This window comes from Cygnus atratus, chromosome Z, assembly GCF_013377495.2.
Source record: "Cygnus atratus isolate AKBS03 ecotype Queensland, Australia chromosome Z, CAtr_DNAZoo_HiC_assembly, whole genome shotgun sequence".
NCBI classification, from domain to species: Eukaryota; Metazoa; Chordata; class Aves; order Anseriformes; family Anatidae; genus Cygnus; species Cygnus atratus.
In genome coordinates, this window is record NC_066396.1 from 75,003,859 (window position 1) to 75,020,769 (window position 16,911).

General features: G+C 43.2%; 1 protein-coding gene across 6 annotated transcripts; it reads right to left on the minus strand.

The window, feature by feature from the left end:
* Positions 1-1,318: 1,318 nt before the first annotated feature.
* ALDOB (aldolase, fructose-bisphosphate B) lies at positions 1,319-11,579 on the minus strand. Of its 6 annotated transcripts, XM_050716158.1 has the most exons (12): positions 11,380-11,440; positions 11,138-11,249; positions 10,885-11,018; positions 9,646-9,736; positions 4,913-5,034; positions 4,441-4,652; positions 3,917-3,971; positions 3,610-3,770; positions 3,304-3,387; positions 2,651-2,825; positions 2,285-2,484; positions 1,319-1,802 (listed from the first exon to the last, which is right to left on the minus strand). In XM_050716158.1, the coding sequence occupies exons 5-12, from the start codon at positions 5,022-5,024 to the stop codon at positions 1,707-1,709; spliced, it is 1,095 nt and encodes a 364-aa protein (XP_050572115.1). In that variant the 5' UTR covers positions 5,025-5,034; positions 9,646-9,736; positions 10,885-11,018; positions 11,138-11,249; positions 11,380-11,440; the 3' UTR covers positions 1,319-1,706. The 6 variants fall into 6 exon arrangements, with proteins under 6 accessions (XP_050572115.1, XP_050572116.1, XP_050572114.1 ...); XM_050716159.1 differs by lacking the exon at positions 10,885-11,018 and having other exon boundaries at positions 9,646-9,755; positions 11,380-11,441; XM_050716157.1 differs by lacking the exons at positions 10,885-11,018; positions 11,138-11,249 and having other exon boundaries at positions 11,380-11,441.
* Between the last annotated feature and the right edge of the window lie 5,332 nt (positions 11,580-16,911).

The window sequence follows — 16,911 nt, forward strand, 5'->3', positions numbered from 1 at the left end:
GCCAAGACACAGCTTTCTCTTGCTGAAGTGAGAGGTTCAGGGAAAACTCTTTTCCACCCTTAAGAGACGCATCACACTGATACATGGCACAGCAATGAAATACATAGCAGGAACAGGAGTTTATTTGAACTCAGGTGTATGGAGACCTACAGGACAACAAATGAACCAAAAAAGAGGTGTTCATGGCTCTGCTATGGGCTCCTGGAGTGCTTTTTGGCAAGTCACTCGATCTTCCTTCATGGTTACATCAGGACAGACTAAATGCACACACACACTGATTACCCAAGGATTGGACCTTTGTGAAAGAGTTTCGTTATGTATTGCCTCTCTAACACAGTGGTTGCTAACACACACACACAAAACCACCACCACCATCAAAGTTATGAGAAATGGATTCTCCCTGCTTTCCCTTTCCTTGCTGGCAGGAGCAGCGGGTGTCAGTGGTAGTGAGGAGTCGAGTGCTGCACTTGGTGGCTGTGGCTGCACAAGCTCAGTCCTCCGTGGCCCTAGAGGGCCTTCATGTTCAGGTGACCCTGGAGTTAAAGTCATACTGCCTCTCTTCCAGGTGAGTTGTATGAGGTTTCTGAGACGGAGCACATAGCATCTTCAGGATTTTATGGTCTTTACTGCTTGGTGGGCTGCTCCAAGGCTTTACCAGGTGGTTAGTGTAGCATGTCAACCAGTGAATATCCTGATATGACTTTAGTTCTGCTTTTTCTGCCATTTATGGCAAAGCTGCATTTTTTCATAACTGCCTGACAGTGCTTTTTCTAACAGAGCTTAGCATCACGAACAACTAGTTGGCAACATATCAAAGGTCAAAATGTGGGCCTTCAACATCAAACTAATTATTCAAGTTATGCCAGCTGGGTAGGCCAAGATCCTTCCCTGCACGTTTAATGTTAATTACCATGAAAATGCCACAATATAAGCACCAAGATAAGTAGGCTTCGGACAGCACTAACTCAGCCTGTGCAACCCTAAGTCAGTGTATGGCAACCTTGCTGAGCTGAACCAAGTGAATGATTCTGCAGAGGACCAAAAGTTTTTTTGTGGTAATGTTGTTTAACAGTCTGGAGTACAGTGTAGTGCTTGTCACATTCATCTCTGAACTTTTTTTCAGTTTCTGACTTCATTTAGCAGAATTAACATCTCCAGTTTTATCACTATTGGATTATTTCACTTAGATCTCCTCAGGATTTCCCAAACTCACCAACAATAGCACTTCAACTTAATTTTTGCATCGGCGACTGAGAACCACGGAGGTGTGAAAGAGACTGAAAAGTTTATACAGAATAAATATTCGTGAGACAGAGACTGGTTTTGAATTACTGTTTTATTCACATAATTAAATACAGGTTTTAAGATTTTGGCTGCAAAAATGTGGTAATGGGCAAGGGTATCTAGTGGTAACTACTTAATATGCCTACTACTCTAGGGACTAAGTTTAAACCAAAGGGAGAGTGGATTCATGATTCAGTGTTAGTTATTGTTTATTATATGGAAATAATTCTTCATTTTTAGAAAGTGTAGATGAAAAAAGAATATCCCCTCTGTAAATTGTGAAAGTCAAGGCTAGAAGAGTAAGCTAATCCATTTCCAGTTTTGTTCACAGTAAGGAAAATTAGGTTTCTTTGTTTTTCTTTCCTTTCCGAGCACCTTTCACCAGATGAAGCAGGACAGGACAAAGGCAGATTCCTGTGCTTTCAATAGGTGTAGCTGGCAGTGAAAAGTGACTGCGTGGCAGCTGCATCAGTCTTCCCAGACACAACATACTGTCCTCTGCAAGCTAAACTATTAATCTGAAAAAGAAACAAAAAAGGAGGGGATCATATTAGCTTGGAGTAAGAAAGACAACTGTAGAAAGACAGTAGCAGTGAACAAAGTGCAAAATTGTGGAAAAAGGAGTCAGCTTCTGAATTCACTGATAATATTTATGAGCTTAGTTTTGTGACACTGTCAAGGCCTGTTTGATAGTCACTAGCTGGTTGACAGCAAGGGGAGCACTTTTCTTCAGACAAACACACCGTGGATGTAAGTCTACATTACAAAAGAAAATTATCCAGCTGTGACTAGTAACAACCTCTGCTGTTTCTTGCATTAGACTTCTGTCATGCCAACTAGAATAATGTCCTCGGTGTACATGAAGCACCAGGAAGGGCAGGAATAAGAGGAACCTTAGGAAGGTGACAACATCTCCCAAATGACACAGAGACGTATGACTTCTCTCTGACACGGAAAGGAGGGAGCAGCTCCTCTTGGCATCAAGGGGAAGGCCTTGTACCTGCGCCCGCTTGCGGAAAGCCTCCTGTGCAGCCTTCTTGTTCTCTGATTTGCCCAGCCATGCTGCCAGGGCAGAGGCCTGCAGAGCCCTTCCATATGAAAAGGTCAGTTTCCAAGGTTTAGGCAGAGAGGACTGATTCATGGCATTCAGGTTGAGAGAAGCCTCCTCTTCACTTTGACCTCCAGACAGGAAGCAGATTCCTACAAGAAAGAGATCTCAGAACTTAGAAACTGGTGTGCTCCAGACACCAAGCCACCATCCCTGACCTCTGCGTGCCAGAGGAGTGAGCATGTCAGATGGAGGAGCAAGGCCAGTTAAGTAAGAGTGACAGTGTGAAGGGATATACGGGAACAAATCAAGAATCACCAGGAACAGCAGCAGGAACGGTGCGGAGGAGAGTAGTGACGGTTGCTGCAGCTACATCCTGAGGGGTGTACTTCTTGGGGCAGGCATGCCCGGCTGTCACCATGTTGGGTTTCAGCAGTGTCCCCTCCAGGTAGACATGATGATCGTTCAAGGCCTTGTAGACAGCAGCCAGAACCTGGGGGGTGAATAGGAGGATTGAATACACATCTGTGCTCAAAGCTTTCCCTCAACCTGCTGTGGAAAGACAGCTTATTCCTTGGGAGTGGGAGAAGATCAAACTGAATTTCTTGAAATTTGTCACGGGTTGCAGCCCTGAAGGCACCACTACTTTTGTGATGACTAGGACACTGCTTTCCTTTTTTATTGGGTTTGTCCTTACAAACTGACATACTGAACAAGGAGTAAATGCCTTTATCACCAATGTATCCTTTTGAGCTCAGGAATGCTTATATTGACGGTTTGATAGGAAATCCAAAAACAGGGATTCTGCTCTCACATTTGCTACCAGCTAATTATTTGACTATGAGTGACCCATTTCTGTGATACAGTTATGGAGGACCTTTTTGGTCAAAACTCCTTGAGATCTGCCAGTGCAAAAGCTGCATAAGATTAACTACTGATTTGTGAGGGGACAGAGATGAAGAATCTCTTACCTTTTCTGTGACATACTGGCAGTGCTGGAGATCGTGGTCTCCATCAGGTAAGACTTCTGGTTCCACAATGGGCACCAAGCCATTCTAAGGAAGGAAAAACAAGGAAGTCTTTGGAGGTGTGGAAGAAAAACTGTCCAGGCTGTCTCTACAGTCTTTGGTGGCATGCCTGCTTGCTGCACTGCCCTTTCTCCACATTTCCCAAGGCCCTCACAGAGATCTGCGGTTCACGATACCTAGTCTATTATCAGAGGGAACAGTGAAGAAGGGACAACAACATTTCAAGAAAGGCTGCAGGAGGGTAGATACCTGCTGGCAGATGCTGGCATAGCGTGCCAGTGCATTGGCATTCTCTTGGATGGCAAGTTGAGAGGGTGTTGTGCTGGTGATCCTCAACACTGCACGCCACTTGCCAAAGTCAACACCATCTTTCTTGTACTGGGCGCAGCGCTCAGACAGTCCATCCAGTCCTGCAGGTGAAAGAACAGTGCTTCAGTGAGAACAGCTCTTTCAGAAATACCTCTGAAAAGTATCATGACACCAGCCAAGGCTGCAATTCCTGTTGAGTCACCCCATGACTTTCACTATACCAGTCATAGCTGAGATCTCTCCTTACCTTCAATGGTGGTTTCTCCATTTGTTCCTGCTAGGGGCGATGTTCCTTTATCCAGCTGAAGAGACAGCAGAAACAGAAGGAGTTACAGAGTGAGGGAGGTCAGTCTGAACCTTGCACCCCAGACCTAGTCTGCCTTTGCAGATTGACTGTGAGTAAAGTATAGGGCTGAACAGACTGCTAGTGGAAGGAAGAGAAGGGTTGCAGCAAAGGGGAAGAACAGGAGGGAATTGGGTAATGGGGGCAACATGCAGGTGGCTGTGGGGAGTGGATCAACAGCTCTGTTAGCTGCAGAAAGGATTTAATTAGGTTATTGCATGGAAGGATGTTAACTGCAGTGAATAGTGAATAGATGGGTGTTGTTGGATGAAAGGGTCCTGCATTGGGTGCAAATGTTTCCCTGGTTAGTTGTACAAAAGCAATGCAGAGAATGGTGGCAGAGACATTCTAGGGATTTCAAAACCACAAAACAAACAAAAGTTGTTGTTGGGAATGAGTATAGCCCCCACACATGTACAGATACTCACTTTTATTCCCACCACAATGCCTTTTTCTTTGATGATAGCTGGAAACGGCTTTCCACTGCTGTCTTTCTGATAGAGGGTCTCATGGAAAAGTATCACTCCCCCAATGCTCTGGTTGATGGAAGTATCGGAAGAGAAGAGTATCTCTCGAAAAGCACGGCGATTCTCCTCTGTGTTCTCCACATTGATCCTCTGCAGCCTGTTCCCCATGGTACCTAGAAAGGTGGCCAAAGGGCAGGCAGAAAGGTGTTAGGCTGGCTGCTCTCCTGGATCCAAAATGTACTAATTAGAAAGAACTGGGGCTTCAGTGCAGAAGTGCATAGTTTGTCAGCATTTGCAGCCCTGTTGGCAGAGATGTTCCTGCTCAGTCAATGAATTTTAACTTTTTTTTGTTTTTACTTCACTGAATTCAAAGATGAAGCAAAACGAGGACAAAAGTTTGGGTATTGCTAATTGATTGCTATCCAGAACTCACCCACTGATTCATCTGCAGCTAGGATCCCCTTTCCTGAAGCCACAATCCGCTGAGCAATGTCTGAAAGAGCTTTCTTCTGCTCTGGAGACAGTGCTGGGAACTGGTGAGTCATGGTGACTTATCTGTGGGAGAGAATTACAGTTACAAGCTGATGGGAGACTATATGCAGAAACCACCAGCCTGAGGCACCAGGTTTGAGTATTCCTATTGGAGGCCTCTTGGTGCTTGTCCGGTCCACGTTGTCATAGACACATGCCCAGAAATCCAGTGTGAGTCCTTCTTGGTTTGGTATTTCTGGCGAAAGTAGAAGAGGGAAATGCAGGAGCCACATCCCAACACACCCTTCTACTACAGAAGTGGGAAAGCCTGCATTTTGCATGGATTTGCTCAGAGACTAAAGGAAGGTCAGTGTGTCAAAAAAATGTGTGCCAAACTAACAAGTATGCTAACTGCAGACACTGCAAACTTCTTTGCAAAGCACTTGCAACCTGTTGGTCCTAATCAGAAGACTGCCAGTTATCACATAGCTTGCTTTTCCTCTCTTCCTAACAGTGCCCATTCTCCCATTCCCTGGCCTGTGTTGGCAGTATTTGCTACTTTGTCTGCTTGCCTTTTCGCCTCTTCTGTCCTGCCTTGCTCTGTAGTTCTCTCCTCCCCCATGGCTGCTCTCAGAACTGTACCATGTTGCTTGCTCTGGACAAGATGTGGGAGTTTAGAAGGATTCACCATCCATTTCTGTCTTCTCAGCTCTGGCAGAGGCTTACCAGCTGCATGTATCCTGCACCTGAAATCCAGGTTCTGTCTTGTTTTGACAACATGTTTGATCTTATTAAAGTTCTCATTAAATGAGATTAAATTATAATTTATCATCTGAATAGTCCACAATACTTCACTATATGTAAGCACCTGTGAGTTTGACCTGTGAAGACTCTGTTGTCTGTTCATCATCTTCTATACCTAGAGGACCACCAGTGCAAGTATCAGCAAGTGGTACATCCATGAGATGAATCCTTAAAAACAACACCAAATATCTCCAATAACAAGTTTTATTCCAGAGGAACAGGCCTCTGGGTAGCATCTGCACCTTCTGTTTCCCTAATTCAGCCCTACAGGGGCAGGAGGCACGTACAACCCCCCATATAAGCATACATGCAGCCAAGTCCTCCATCCTTTCTGTCTGCAAACAGCTACTACATTGCCAGGATCCCTGTGTAGCCTTCCCCATTGAAGAGCATAATAGACAGTAACAGGGGTCTGGCTGCTACTAATGGTGTGGTAGATGCTGACATCAGTGGAGTTCTGTGCACCATGCCATGCCAAGTGCTGCCCAAATTTCCTAGAAACAATGCTGTCACAGTGCTCTGACTGCTCGTGTGTCTCTCGTTTAAAGTTGAAGGTGTTTGTATTGTTACTGTTCAAGGTTTAATTGGTATTGTCTGTCAGTACAGGCTGGTCAGTATCCAGATGTTTTGCTTTTACCATTTTGTGAGTCTTTTGAGGCTAGAATTTATCCTATGTGACTTAGCAGCACTGAGTTATTCTAGGTTTAGAAGAATTTTGAGAGAGGGTGTGATGAAGAGTATGCTAAATGAAGGGGGTTCCCTCCTCTCCCAAGTGCTGAAGTGCATTGCTGGGGTCTTGCAAAAGCAGCCTTTGCTGAATTTTCTGTGGCCAGAGCTTTGGGAAGCACCCTTCTACTATGATGGCTGCAACTCCATCACTCCTGGTTTTTATCCCGTTTGGCCCACCTAAAAGAATTTGAAGAACTATGGTTTGTGCTACACAGCTATAAAGTAGACCTCTAACCTTCCTCATCACCTGCTTTCTGTGTCTGATACGTCTCTTGGAGAACTCATAGAAAAAGGTAACTACCTTTTTACTGTGATTACTATAATAGTTAATATTGTAAGCACTTCAGCCAAACCAGTAAATTGCTGTGCAAAATGATGAGGAACAGCTCTAGTAGTTCACAGTCTCAGTGGAAAAGACTGCCAAATTTTTAGGGAATGTGACCTAGTCCAAGGTTGAATTAATGAATCGCTAAACCAGTAAAGGGATTTCAGAGTTGCAGTTTGGAGGTGTGTTACAGCATAAGCAGGTGTATCCAGATAATCTTTAATCCAGCTAGCTGAGGTACAAGATCATCAGTCACTCTGGTTACATTATTACAGGTATGCATTCTCTCCAGTAATGCATTAAACAATGATGCTAATGTCTTTTGTATTTTGCATGTTACTTGTGCTTGCAGAAAGATAACAAAGACAGTTATCACCCAAAACCAGCCCGCAATGCAAATTGCTGAAACATGGAAATACGAGATTTTAGTGGATAATAGTGGTCCAACTGTGTGCGCAGGGAGACCAAAACAATAAAGCGTAGTTCCACAAGTCAGAGATGAATTGGAAGACAGTAAGTTTGTTCCAGTTTTCATGCAAGTTTCCCATAAAGTGTGAAGAAGTAGATGGAGACTTGACAAAGGGCTCCCCAAAGCCTGTGATCTGTAAGACTGTGGTGAGTGGTTCCCAGCTGCTCTGCCGAGCTACAAGGAGCAATAAAACACACAGTGTGTCTAACTGAAATGGAGAATACATGAGTGCAAAAGAGCACTTGTAAGGGGAGTGATAGCTCAAGGCCCAAGATGTTCAAGGACCCTTTGTTTAGGGTTTTATTTTCCTGTAAATCTCTCATGAGGAGCATAACCACTAAGGAACTTCCCTGCTGGATTCTGGAATGGGTGTCCCTGCTGTAAGGTACGGATCTGAGCATATCAAGGGGGCTGGAGAACGCTTACAATTCAGTAACGCTTCTTAGAGCTGCCTTTTAAAGATTAACCTCCCAGCACATCCACTGAAACATTAATGACCCTTTAAAGAGACAGTGCAGTCTCTCCGGATGTGTCACCACAGATGTCCTGAGGAAAAACATTTGCACCCAGGCAGGCAGCTTACTTCATTTTTCCATGAATGAAGCCTCTTTGCCATATCACTCTGCTTTATTTAATTTGTCCACTTTTCCAGGCAGGGAAAAGCTCAAAGGAACTTTGTTCTGAGTAACAGTGTCTAGAAGTTTTCCCACCAATAAAGTTTTTCAAGAAGTTTTATTTGTATTTACCCATTTTAAGCTGTGGGCTAGTGTCCTAAGTATCATAAGCTCAAGTCATTTCACATTGATTTATATAAGTACAGGACAGCAATTATTCTTTTTGTGTTAACCTCTCCCGTAATGTATTTTTAAAAAGTGGAAGAACAAACAAAAAAATGGAACTGCACAGAATGCATAACAACAGGTTTATGTCTACCTGGAGTGTTTGTTAGGCTTCAGCAGCAACTTAAACAAACCAAGTTCTTTGTTCAGTCCACAGCCTGTGACCAGCAGGGGATAGGGCTGGGGAGAAAGAGAATGGCACAGTTCTAAAAGTAAATATTGTGTTGCTGACGTCTCAAGTTTTTCTCAGCCACTGTAATGGAGGACTGCAGGGGAAATATCTTCATGGATATCAGCACAAACACTGCATCCTGTTAATATTAATAGTGAGAACCAAAGGGCAGAGACAAGCTGAAGAGCAGAAGAAACAAACTGTTAAATGCCACATCAGGTCATCTTGTAAAAATTAATATTCTTCAGCTTCTTTTATTTCCAGCCACCTGAAGTGACTGGCATCTTCTAATCTTACAGAAAATCTCACCTGAGTCCTGGTTAGCAGATGGGGAGGGATCAGATTAGTGTCTGTTTTCTCTTGGTCTCTTCATTGCCATCTTTTATAAAACTGGTTCCAAATGTGCTGGACCAAACTCTCAAAATACAGTTTGTATCCAACGCATGTAGCTTTGGCTGTTCAGCTACTGGTAAACACAGTCCTTCAACACCATCTTTGACAGTTAGCAATACGAAGCACATGTGCATATCATTGCACTGTGCACTCAGGAAATTCTGCTTCAGGCCAGCGCACATTACAGGGTTCGAAGAAGCAAAAGTTGCAGATACAGATAAATACATGGTGTTGATAGGGAGAATGAAATGTGTTCAAAAATTTAGGCTGTCACATTTGGGCATAGTATTAACCTGACTGGGTTTGCTCCTCATTCACAGATGTATGCGTGGGAGGGTCAGTCCCATAACGTGGTACACACCTGATATGCTCTTTATAGCCAGCAGATCTATTGGCCTCACTTCACCATGCAGCTCTGTTAAAAACCTTTGTCTAAGTATGTTTGGTTCCTTGGCCACTGGGCAAAACAGAGGTACAAATGGTTGGACAGGCCTGGCACCATCTTGCTGACAGAGTGCATTCCTACCCAGCCTGCCGAAGACACTCAGCTGGCACCAGTAGCTGATACGCTCCGTTGCAGGGTGACTGTTCAGGGCAGCCAGGTCAGGGAGTGAGGGTGCCAGCAGGAACACCATGAAGTTCAGCAGGACAGATGCCCAGCCGTGTCCTGGGAGAGCAGCGATCCCACCAGGGCCGTTGAGGCTGGGGAACAGCTCTTGGGAGACTGAGCCCATCAGGCAGCGAGCTGAGCAGGGTCCAGCAACAAGGACCAGCAGCATCCTGTGCAAGTAGGGCTATGGCCAGAGAGCCAGGGGAGGACAGAGATTATCCCCCTCTGCCCAGGACTGGTTATGCCATGTCTAACTGTATCTACTTTTGTGCCTCTGTGGTACAGGAAAGGCATCAACAAACTGGAGTGAGTTCAGCAGATGCCACCAAGAAGGTTGGTGGTTGGAGCGCTTACCCTGAGAGAAGAAGGCTGGGGCTAGTTCAGCCTCATGCAGAGATGGCTTCAGGGGCACCTCACATCAGCCACTGGTACCTACAGAGGTGATCTGCAGACAAAGCCAGACTCTTCACAGCAGTGTGTGGCAGGAAGGTGAGACAACAGGCATAAGTTAAAAGTAGAGAGGTTCAGAATGGATATAAGAAATTTTCTTCACTACTGGGACAGCCAAGCAGTAGAGCAGGTTGGCAGAGAGGCTGTGCTGTCTTCATCCTTGGAGGCTGTCAAGACCAGCCTGAAATCGTGAGCAGACAGATCTGACTCCCTGCTTGAGCAGGAGGTTGGGCTACAGACCTCCTAACGTCCCTTTCAGACTGAATTATCCTGAGACTCCGTATGGGAGTACTTGCTTTTGGAAGCTGAAAAGAAAGCAGTGACTTCTGTATGTATGGTGAAGGAGCTGTGAGGGAAAAACAGGATGTTTCTCCCCTCATGTTTGTGGTAGGAGTAAAGGTTTTAATACAGCAAAATGTTTCACTTCTGGGTGCTAAGAAGTGAGACAAAAAGATATTCAGACCTATTTCACCCAGAAAAAACAGCAGATGTTTTTGATTGTCATATTAATTATTGTGAAAACTCTGAAAAAATAGATTTCACCATTTTGACAGGTCTTTGGGGGCATATTTAAAGGCAAATTGCTTGGTAGATTTTGCTGACTCTTAAGAGGTTGAGAACCTGAGTGAATGTACGCCCAGTTTCCCCTCTCTAGCAACTGAGAAAGGAAGATATGTTTTCAGGGACCTAGCCTCTGCATGTGGTGTACAGCACTCCTGGAGAGCTCGTGATGGCTAGAGATGGCTGAGGTGGCCACAAACACTAATTAGTTGGAAGTAAGCATGCTCATTAGGGTGAAGGTTCTTATATCTCAGGGCTGGGCTCTTCTTAGAAAAGGTAAAAAATTGCTGTCAGACTTGCCTGAGAAAAACTTGCCTGGCAGCAGGGGAGATTGAGGGAAGTGGAGGTGACATTTTCAGGTGGGCTACATAGTTTTGGGTGCTAGGCACATGGGATAGTTGAGAAAGCGATGGAGGATCACAGGCTCAGTCAGGATCTAAATTACTTGACAAGCAATTTCCTGAAGCCAGCTGTTCACATCTAGAAAGGTTACAGCCTGTTGCAAGGGCATAAAAATGATATTCCCAAGCCTCTCTTTCCCCATTTATTAGTTTTCTGCATTGCAGACTATATCTTACATACCCTGCTGAAGAATCTTATCGGCACTACTGCACTAATGCTTCAGAAGAACTACACAGTGAACACAGATAATTACGCTTTTGTCAGCACTGGCACTTGTCAGGACCAACTGCATTCTCCAGAGATTCTTTCTTCTCCTTGCAAAACAAAAATTTATGTACTCCACGAGCATAAATAAACACATAAGAAAATGAAGCGGTAGAAAGCAATGCAGGTATGTTATTGCTCTATTCTCGCAGACTAAGGATTCACTTACTCTAGGAGTTTTGAATTACTAAACTAAGTTAGAAAGCCAGTGTTAGCAGCAAATGGGTCACATTGGCAGATCACTGCAGAATGGCTGTATGCTTATTCCTTGCAAGCTTTTCCTGGAAAATAAAATAAAAACACAAACAGAAACACCCCCCACCGCCACCCTCTGTAGATAAACACATTGTGTCACAGCTGCTGATTCGCATTACCACCTTTACAAGTTAGAAAGGAAATGATTATACTTACTTGCTTGTGGACAGTGCCTCCGCTGCTCCAAGCTTCTGGTGAGGTGGCTGCAGGCAAAGAGACCCAGCCCTTCCAGTCACTAACTTTTATAAAATTCTTGACAGGTGTGGTTTTTTTTCTTTTTTTTTTTTTCACTCCTTTTTTCTCCCTCCTCTCCAGGCTGGTTGGGGAATGTCACTGCACAGGATCATTGATTGGCTGCCAGACAACACACACACAACCAATTATTGGACCTATTCGCTCTCCCTACTTTTCCGCCCACTTCTCCTCCCCCGTATATATAACACAATTTATGATGCTGTGAAACTGAGACTTTTCCAATTTTTTTTCAAATTATTCCTCTTTCTAAAACATACTGCAAATATTTACAAGTTAAAGCATGGCAATTGGTTACAGGGATCTGGGATAATGCTTTCAGTTTAGGTTTAGATCTTCTGGAAGCTTATACTTAGGAAACTACACTGCTCAGGAAGGAAGAGTAAGAAACAAAATGCAGAACCTCTGGGGCAGATCCTTGACTGATCCTTACTATCATTCCTGTGGCTTTATAGGTATTAAACTGATTTTACTGAGTTGAAAATTTAGCACAGAAACATATTTTACTTCCTAATTAGTATACACATTGACTAAATGCAATCCTTTGGTAGCAGGGATAATGAAACAGCAAGTTCTGATTTCCTTTAATGTGTGTGATTCACATACTGTATGTGTGAGAAAGATGATTATAAGAAGAAATATGCCCACTTAGAGACGCACAAGTGCAAGTCAAATTCTCCATCAAAATCCCATTGAAACACCTTCTTCCCATGTTACAATGACATGCAGACTTTTCAGTTGCTTAGTGCAGTTTTTCTTTGAAAAATACGAAAGCTCTATATATGATACATCAGCATTCCATTTTATATCAAATCACACCACAGCTATTCACCAAATCCAAGTACATAGACCTCTTTTTTATTTTTTTCATGTTGTTTTCTTCATAGTGCAGGTCTGTATTCCCGGAGAGAAATACAATGTGAGGACTTTCAGGCAAACATCATACCCTCAGCAAGAGTACACTCTATGACCTTGGACATTAGTATGTCTTTACCCCGAAGACCCAGTGTTTGCCTGAAGAATGACGTAGTTTCTCCATTTGTTTGGCTCGAGTGGTGACACCTTTAGCCTTTACATGGACACGGTGAGATGACTGATTTCTCCTCTCACTGAGCAGCACTATCTTCGTTAGGTCTCTTCCTCCCTGAGCCTGTCCTAGAGCTGTGTGCCAAGGTCAGTGCCTGCAGGACATCTCAACAGCTAACACACTGCCACAGTTAGCCCTCCCTCACAGTCAGTAGAGAAGCCTCTCAGAAAGCCGAGGGACAGTCTAACTGCTTCTAACTGAGGGCCTTGTGCTTGTAATGTTTTGTTTTCTTTAACTTTCTCCTCCCTGATCCATCATCCCTTTTTGCTGAAGGATGCCGTGGCACATGACACCGATAGAAAGCTGTTGCTGCTTTCTAATGTTTGCTTTATATTCCATTTCTCCCACCTTAGCAGAAAGGGGAACCAATGGCATATTGAAGTTTTGCCAGCACAAACATAGAGGTGTCTTGTATGGGTTAAAAGTGTTTTTATTGAAATATTTAATCTAAGACCCTTTTGGGACAAATAAGGTGTTATAATGATAGTCTTCTTCAGGTCCCCATTGAAAATCCAAGTATGAATCCTACCATTCCTGATTTGGTTAGAAGCTGTCATAGGTAGGAAAGTGCTTGGAAGTGTTTCTTTCCCAGTTCTGTCTGTGATACGGATTGGGTGTCTTTTAGAGAAAAGCTGGAGGAGAGTCTTCATGAAAAATAATCTTTTCTGATATTTGGAAAACACTTTAGATAATCCCATGCAACTCACTTTGTATTCTTAATTCTTTCAGAAATATATATATATATATATATATATATATATATTTCCATATGGGAAGTGACTAGTTTATGGCTTTCCATTTCTTCTGAGTGAAAATCCAGCCCTTGTAGCACTTGGATTACAGGTCCTAGCAGAGATTCTGAGCTCTGAGGGGGAAAAGAAGTGAGAAAACATTATGGCTGACTTTCACTTATTTTAGGAATGGGAGCCTTTTCATGTGGAATGAGTGATCACTCTAGATAGCGTCCCTGTAAGTAAGATTCAGTACTATTAACATGCAGAACCACAATGCAGACTATGATCTGCAGAAATTAGTAGTGGAGCAACATTTAAAAGACACTTACTGGAAAAGAGTAGGTACTGTCATCTTCAGAGCTCTGTAATCATAGTTTAGGGATACCTGTACCACCAAAGACTAAGTTATAGTGGTATTGTATCTCCATAGATAGTAAGAGGAATAGGCTTACATGGTGAGGGGAATGCAGTGTACTTGCATTCAACCCAGAAACTAACCTTCCCCATAAAAGATATTGTTGCCTGCACTAACGCTTCTACAGCAAAATCGGTGTATTAGCCAAGATTTAAATGTGTTTCATTAAACTGTTGTTTGAAATCATAGCATTGCCTGCACCTCTTTCAGCTTTCTAGTCACCTAACTTGTTTTGGATTTCTATTGTTGTTTGTTTTTGTTTGTTTGCTCAAGCCTTATTCAGAGTAACATAACGCTGCCGTAGGGCTGTGGCTAGCAAGATGGCTGTCTGCTGGCATGAACACCCATGGTAGAGGTGCCTACATCTGCTTCGAAAGAGATTGAATTTGTGGCCATGGACAGCAAGACTTCAAAACATGCACCACAATACAGGAAGGCTGGGAGACCAGTGGTGGATGGGGACGGGGAGGAGAACTGAAGCCCTGGGGGGAAATGGCTTCAGAGGTATAAGGACAGAGGTTGGGAAGATTTGAGGGCTTCAGGAAAACAGGAGGCAGGAGGCAAAGACAAGCATGCAGATGAATGTTAAGCGGGTACAGATAACAACTTTGTGACAAGGTGGCTAGGTAATGGACTGAAACAGGTGCCCTTTTCTTGCATCCATTGTCAGTTGTGTTGCCACCCTCCATGGATGATATTAAAACACAAGTATTTAGCATTTCCTCTCTCACAAATGCAGTATAACGTAAGTGAATTTTATATTTGAATGGCTTGAAGGTTTTGCTAATGTCGATTTTTCAGTCCGACATTACCAATGCAAAAGCTTACTGAATTATTCAATACATTAAAGAAGTTCAAAGACCATCGAAATCCATATTTACAGGTGGCTTGGGTTATTATTTAGGTTTTAATTTGTGGTTTTGCTTTCTTGAGTTTGACTATGCCCAATATATCATCTGCAAGTACTGGATTTTTATAGCAGAAGATAATTTAATAGATGTCCTTGGAATATGCCTGTATTATCCGTGCTGTCAAAGGATCTCTCAATTCTGCATCAAGGTTTTGAGTGAAGAGTGTTGATAGATGAAGTACTTTAAAGTCATTGGAAAGCCTGCTTTAATGGAAAGCCTGGTTTAAAGACATCAGGTAAAAACAATAGAATTGCATAACAGTTCTTCAGGTTGCTAATTGTATTTTTATATGTGTTTCTACCAGCATCATTCTGATACTGATTTTGGCCTCATCGTAGCATGCTTTTTAAATGGAGAAAAAAGACAAATTGTAGTACCCCTGAGAAAGACACAGAAGAAAGAAATGGATTAAGCAATTCCAGAGGTTACATAATTGACAATCAAGTGAAAAATCAAAAACATAACAAAGTTAAAGCTTTCCTCTGCACTTCAATAAATGACTTAGTATTAATCTTATCAAAACTTGTGTGCAAGATCAGGCCTGTGAAAAGATTTGAAATGAGATGGAAAAAAACAACGGGTGGAAAAAAGTTGAAAGAATGTCTGAGCATAATATTCATCCACATGATAAGCACCTGCCTCTGTGTGCCCCAAGTGAGTGCTGCCTGCGTGATGGGGTTAAAGTCTAATCAGGACGGACTTGGGCTGAGTGGATTCTGCCTCCTCTTCACCTCTCTGCACTGTGCTGGATGTTTCCTGTTTTCTGTACTCTGCAGTCTTGCTTAACTGTCTCAAAGTCCAGCTTGTTCATCCCTATCTAATCAGAGGTATTGTTTATTAAGTGGTTTGTTTTCCTCATTCACCTCTCCTCCTAACCCCCAATGTAGAGAGCCTGGCCTTTAGCCCTGGTGAAAGAAATCACCCATATTTCTAGCTCTGCAGTATTCAGCCGTGTCTGCAGACACGTTGTGCATGGAGGGTGCTGGGCAGGACTGGCGCGAGCCCACATGTGCACTGAGAAGATTGCACAGGGAGGGTCTGCTCACTCTTCAGTCCTCTGGCTTAAAACCAGGCTGCAGCAAACATCATGACTCGCAGTGAAATACAGGAGAGCACGTATGGTGATTATTATCAAAACACAAATTTTGTAATGATTTCAGTGCTGCTGACAGCAAACGAGGATACAACTTCAAATCAAACTGTCAGCAGTGACATTTCTGGACTGTGCAAAATAGCTGTTGCAGGTCTTCTTCCACTTGTAGAGTACAGGACGTGAAGAAAAATGCAGTAATGACACTGGTCTCTGTGCCTTTCTGCTGACATTTTGTTTTTTAAAAAGAAAGTAGGTAAATAACTGGCTGCTAGAATGGGACACTTACCTGTTTATTAACAGTTTATCTAAGTGGCACATAGTCCCCAAAAAGCACACTTAAATGTGCTGTTTGATGATGTTGATAAAAAGTTTGCAAAATACCAAGTACAGCAGAAGTCTGAAGTGGACTTATTTGCTGAAAAGCCCATTATAATTGTGGTTTTTACTGTGCAGGAGGCACATTGCACACCATGACAGAAATTAGAAGAGAAAACGGGCACTGAAAAATGCATAGCCGGCCAGAGGCTCACTAACAATGCAAGAAAATACAACACTACTTTTCTTCACCAACATTTAAAAATCATGAGTAGGTACACAGCTGGGAATGTGGCACTCATAGCTTGCCATGCAGGACATAGCCTTGGAAATGGACCTTCCTGTCCCTTTGCCTGTAGGTGCACGAATAAACTGACTGATGGGGACAACTCAAAGCCTGAGCTGTCAGGTCAGGAGGCGGTTTGGAGAAATGGAGGAACACATGAAGCAAAGAAGTACAGGCAACAGAGTGCCTAATTCCATATGCAGTTTTGGCAGATGTATGTTACACTGAAAATTATTCAGAACCATATGCTGTACCCTAGCATCTGCTGAATTTGGATACAACATCTATAAAGCTGGTGTGGAAATACATGAAAAGAAACTCAACTCCTCAAGAAAAACTGCCAGTGCATTTGTAACTACAGTTGCTCCCACACAAAATTCCCTTTTTTATTTTGTGAAATATGTAGCCTTACTATACAAAATTATACCAGAAGTTAAATACCAGCACTTTGAGCTTGGTTTTATCTCAGGTCCTTAGATTTCATCTCAGGTTCCCCCAGTACTTGATTGGAGAAGGGCCTGAGTAACCTGGTGTAGTAAGACCTCTTTCGAGTGGGGAATGGAACCAGAAGCCTTTGGAGGTCCTTTTCAACCTG

Coding starts and splice junctions, on each gene's coding strand:
- ALDOB (XM_050716155.1), bottom strand. CDS start 5,024: ATGACTCACCAGTTCCCAGCACTGTCTCCAGAGCAGAAGAAAGCTCTT. Junction 4,653..4,912: donor AGCTGCAGATGAATCAGTGG/GTGAGTTCTGGA, acceptor CCACCTTTCTAG/GTACCATGGGGAACAGGCTG. Junction 2,485..2,650: donor CGTTCCTGCTGCTGTTCCTG/GTGATTCTTGAT, acceptor TCTTTCTTGTAG/GAATCTGCTTCCTGTCTGGA.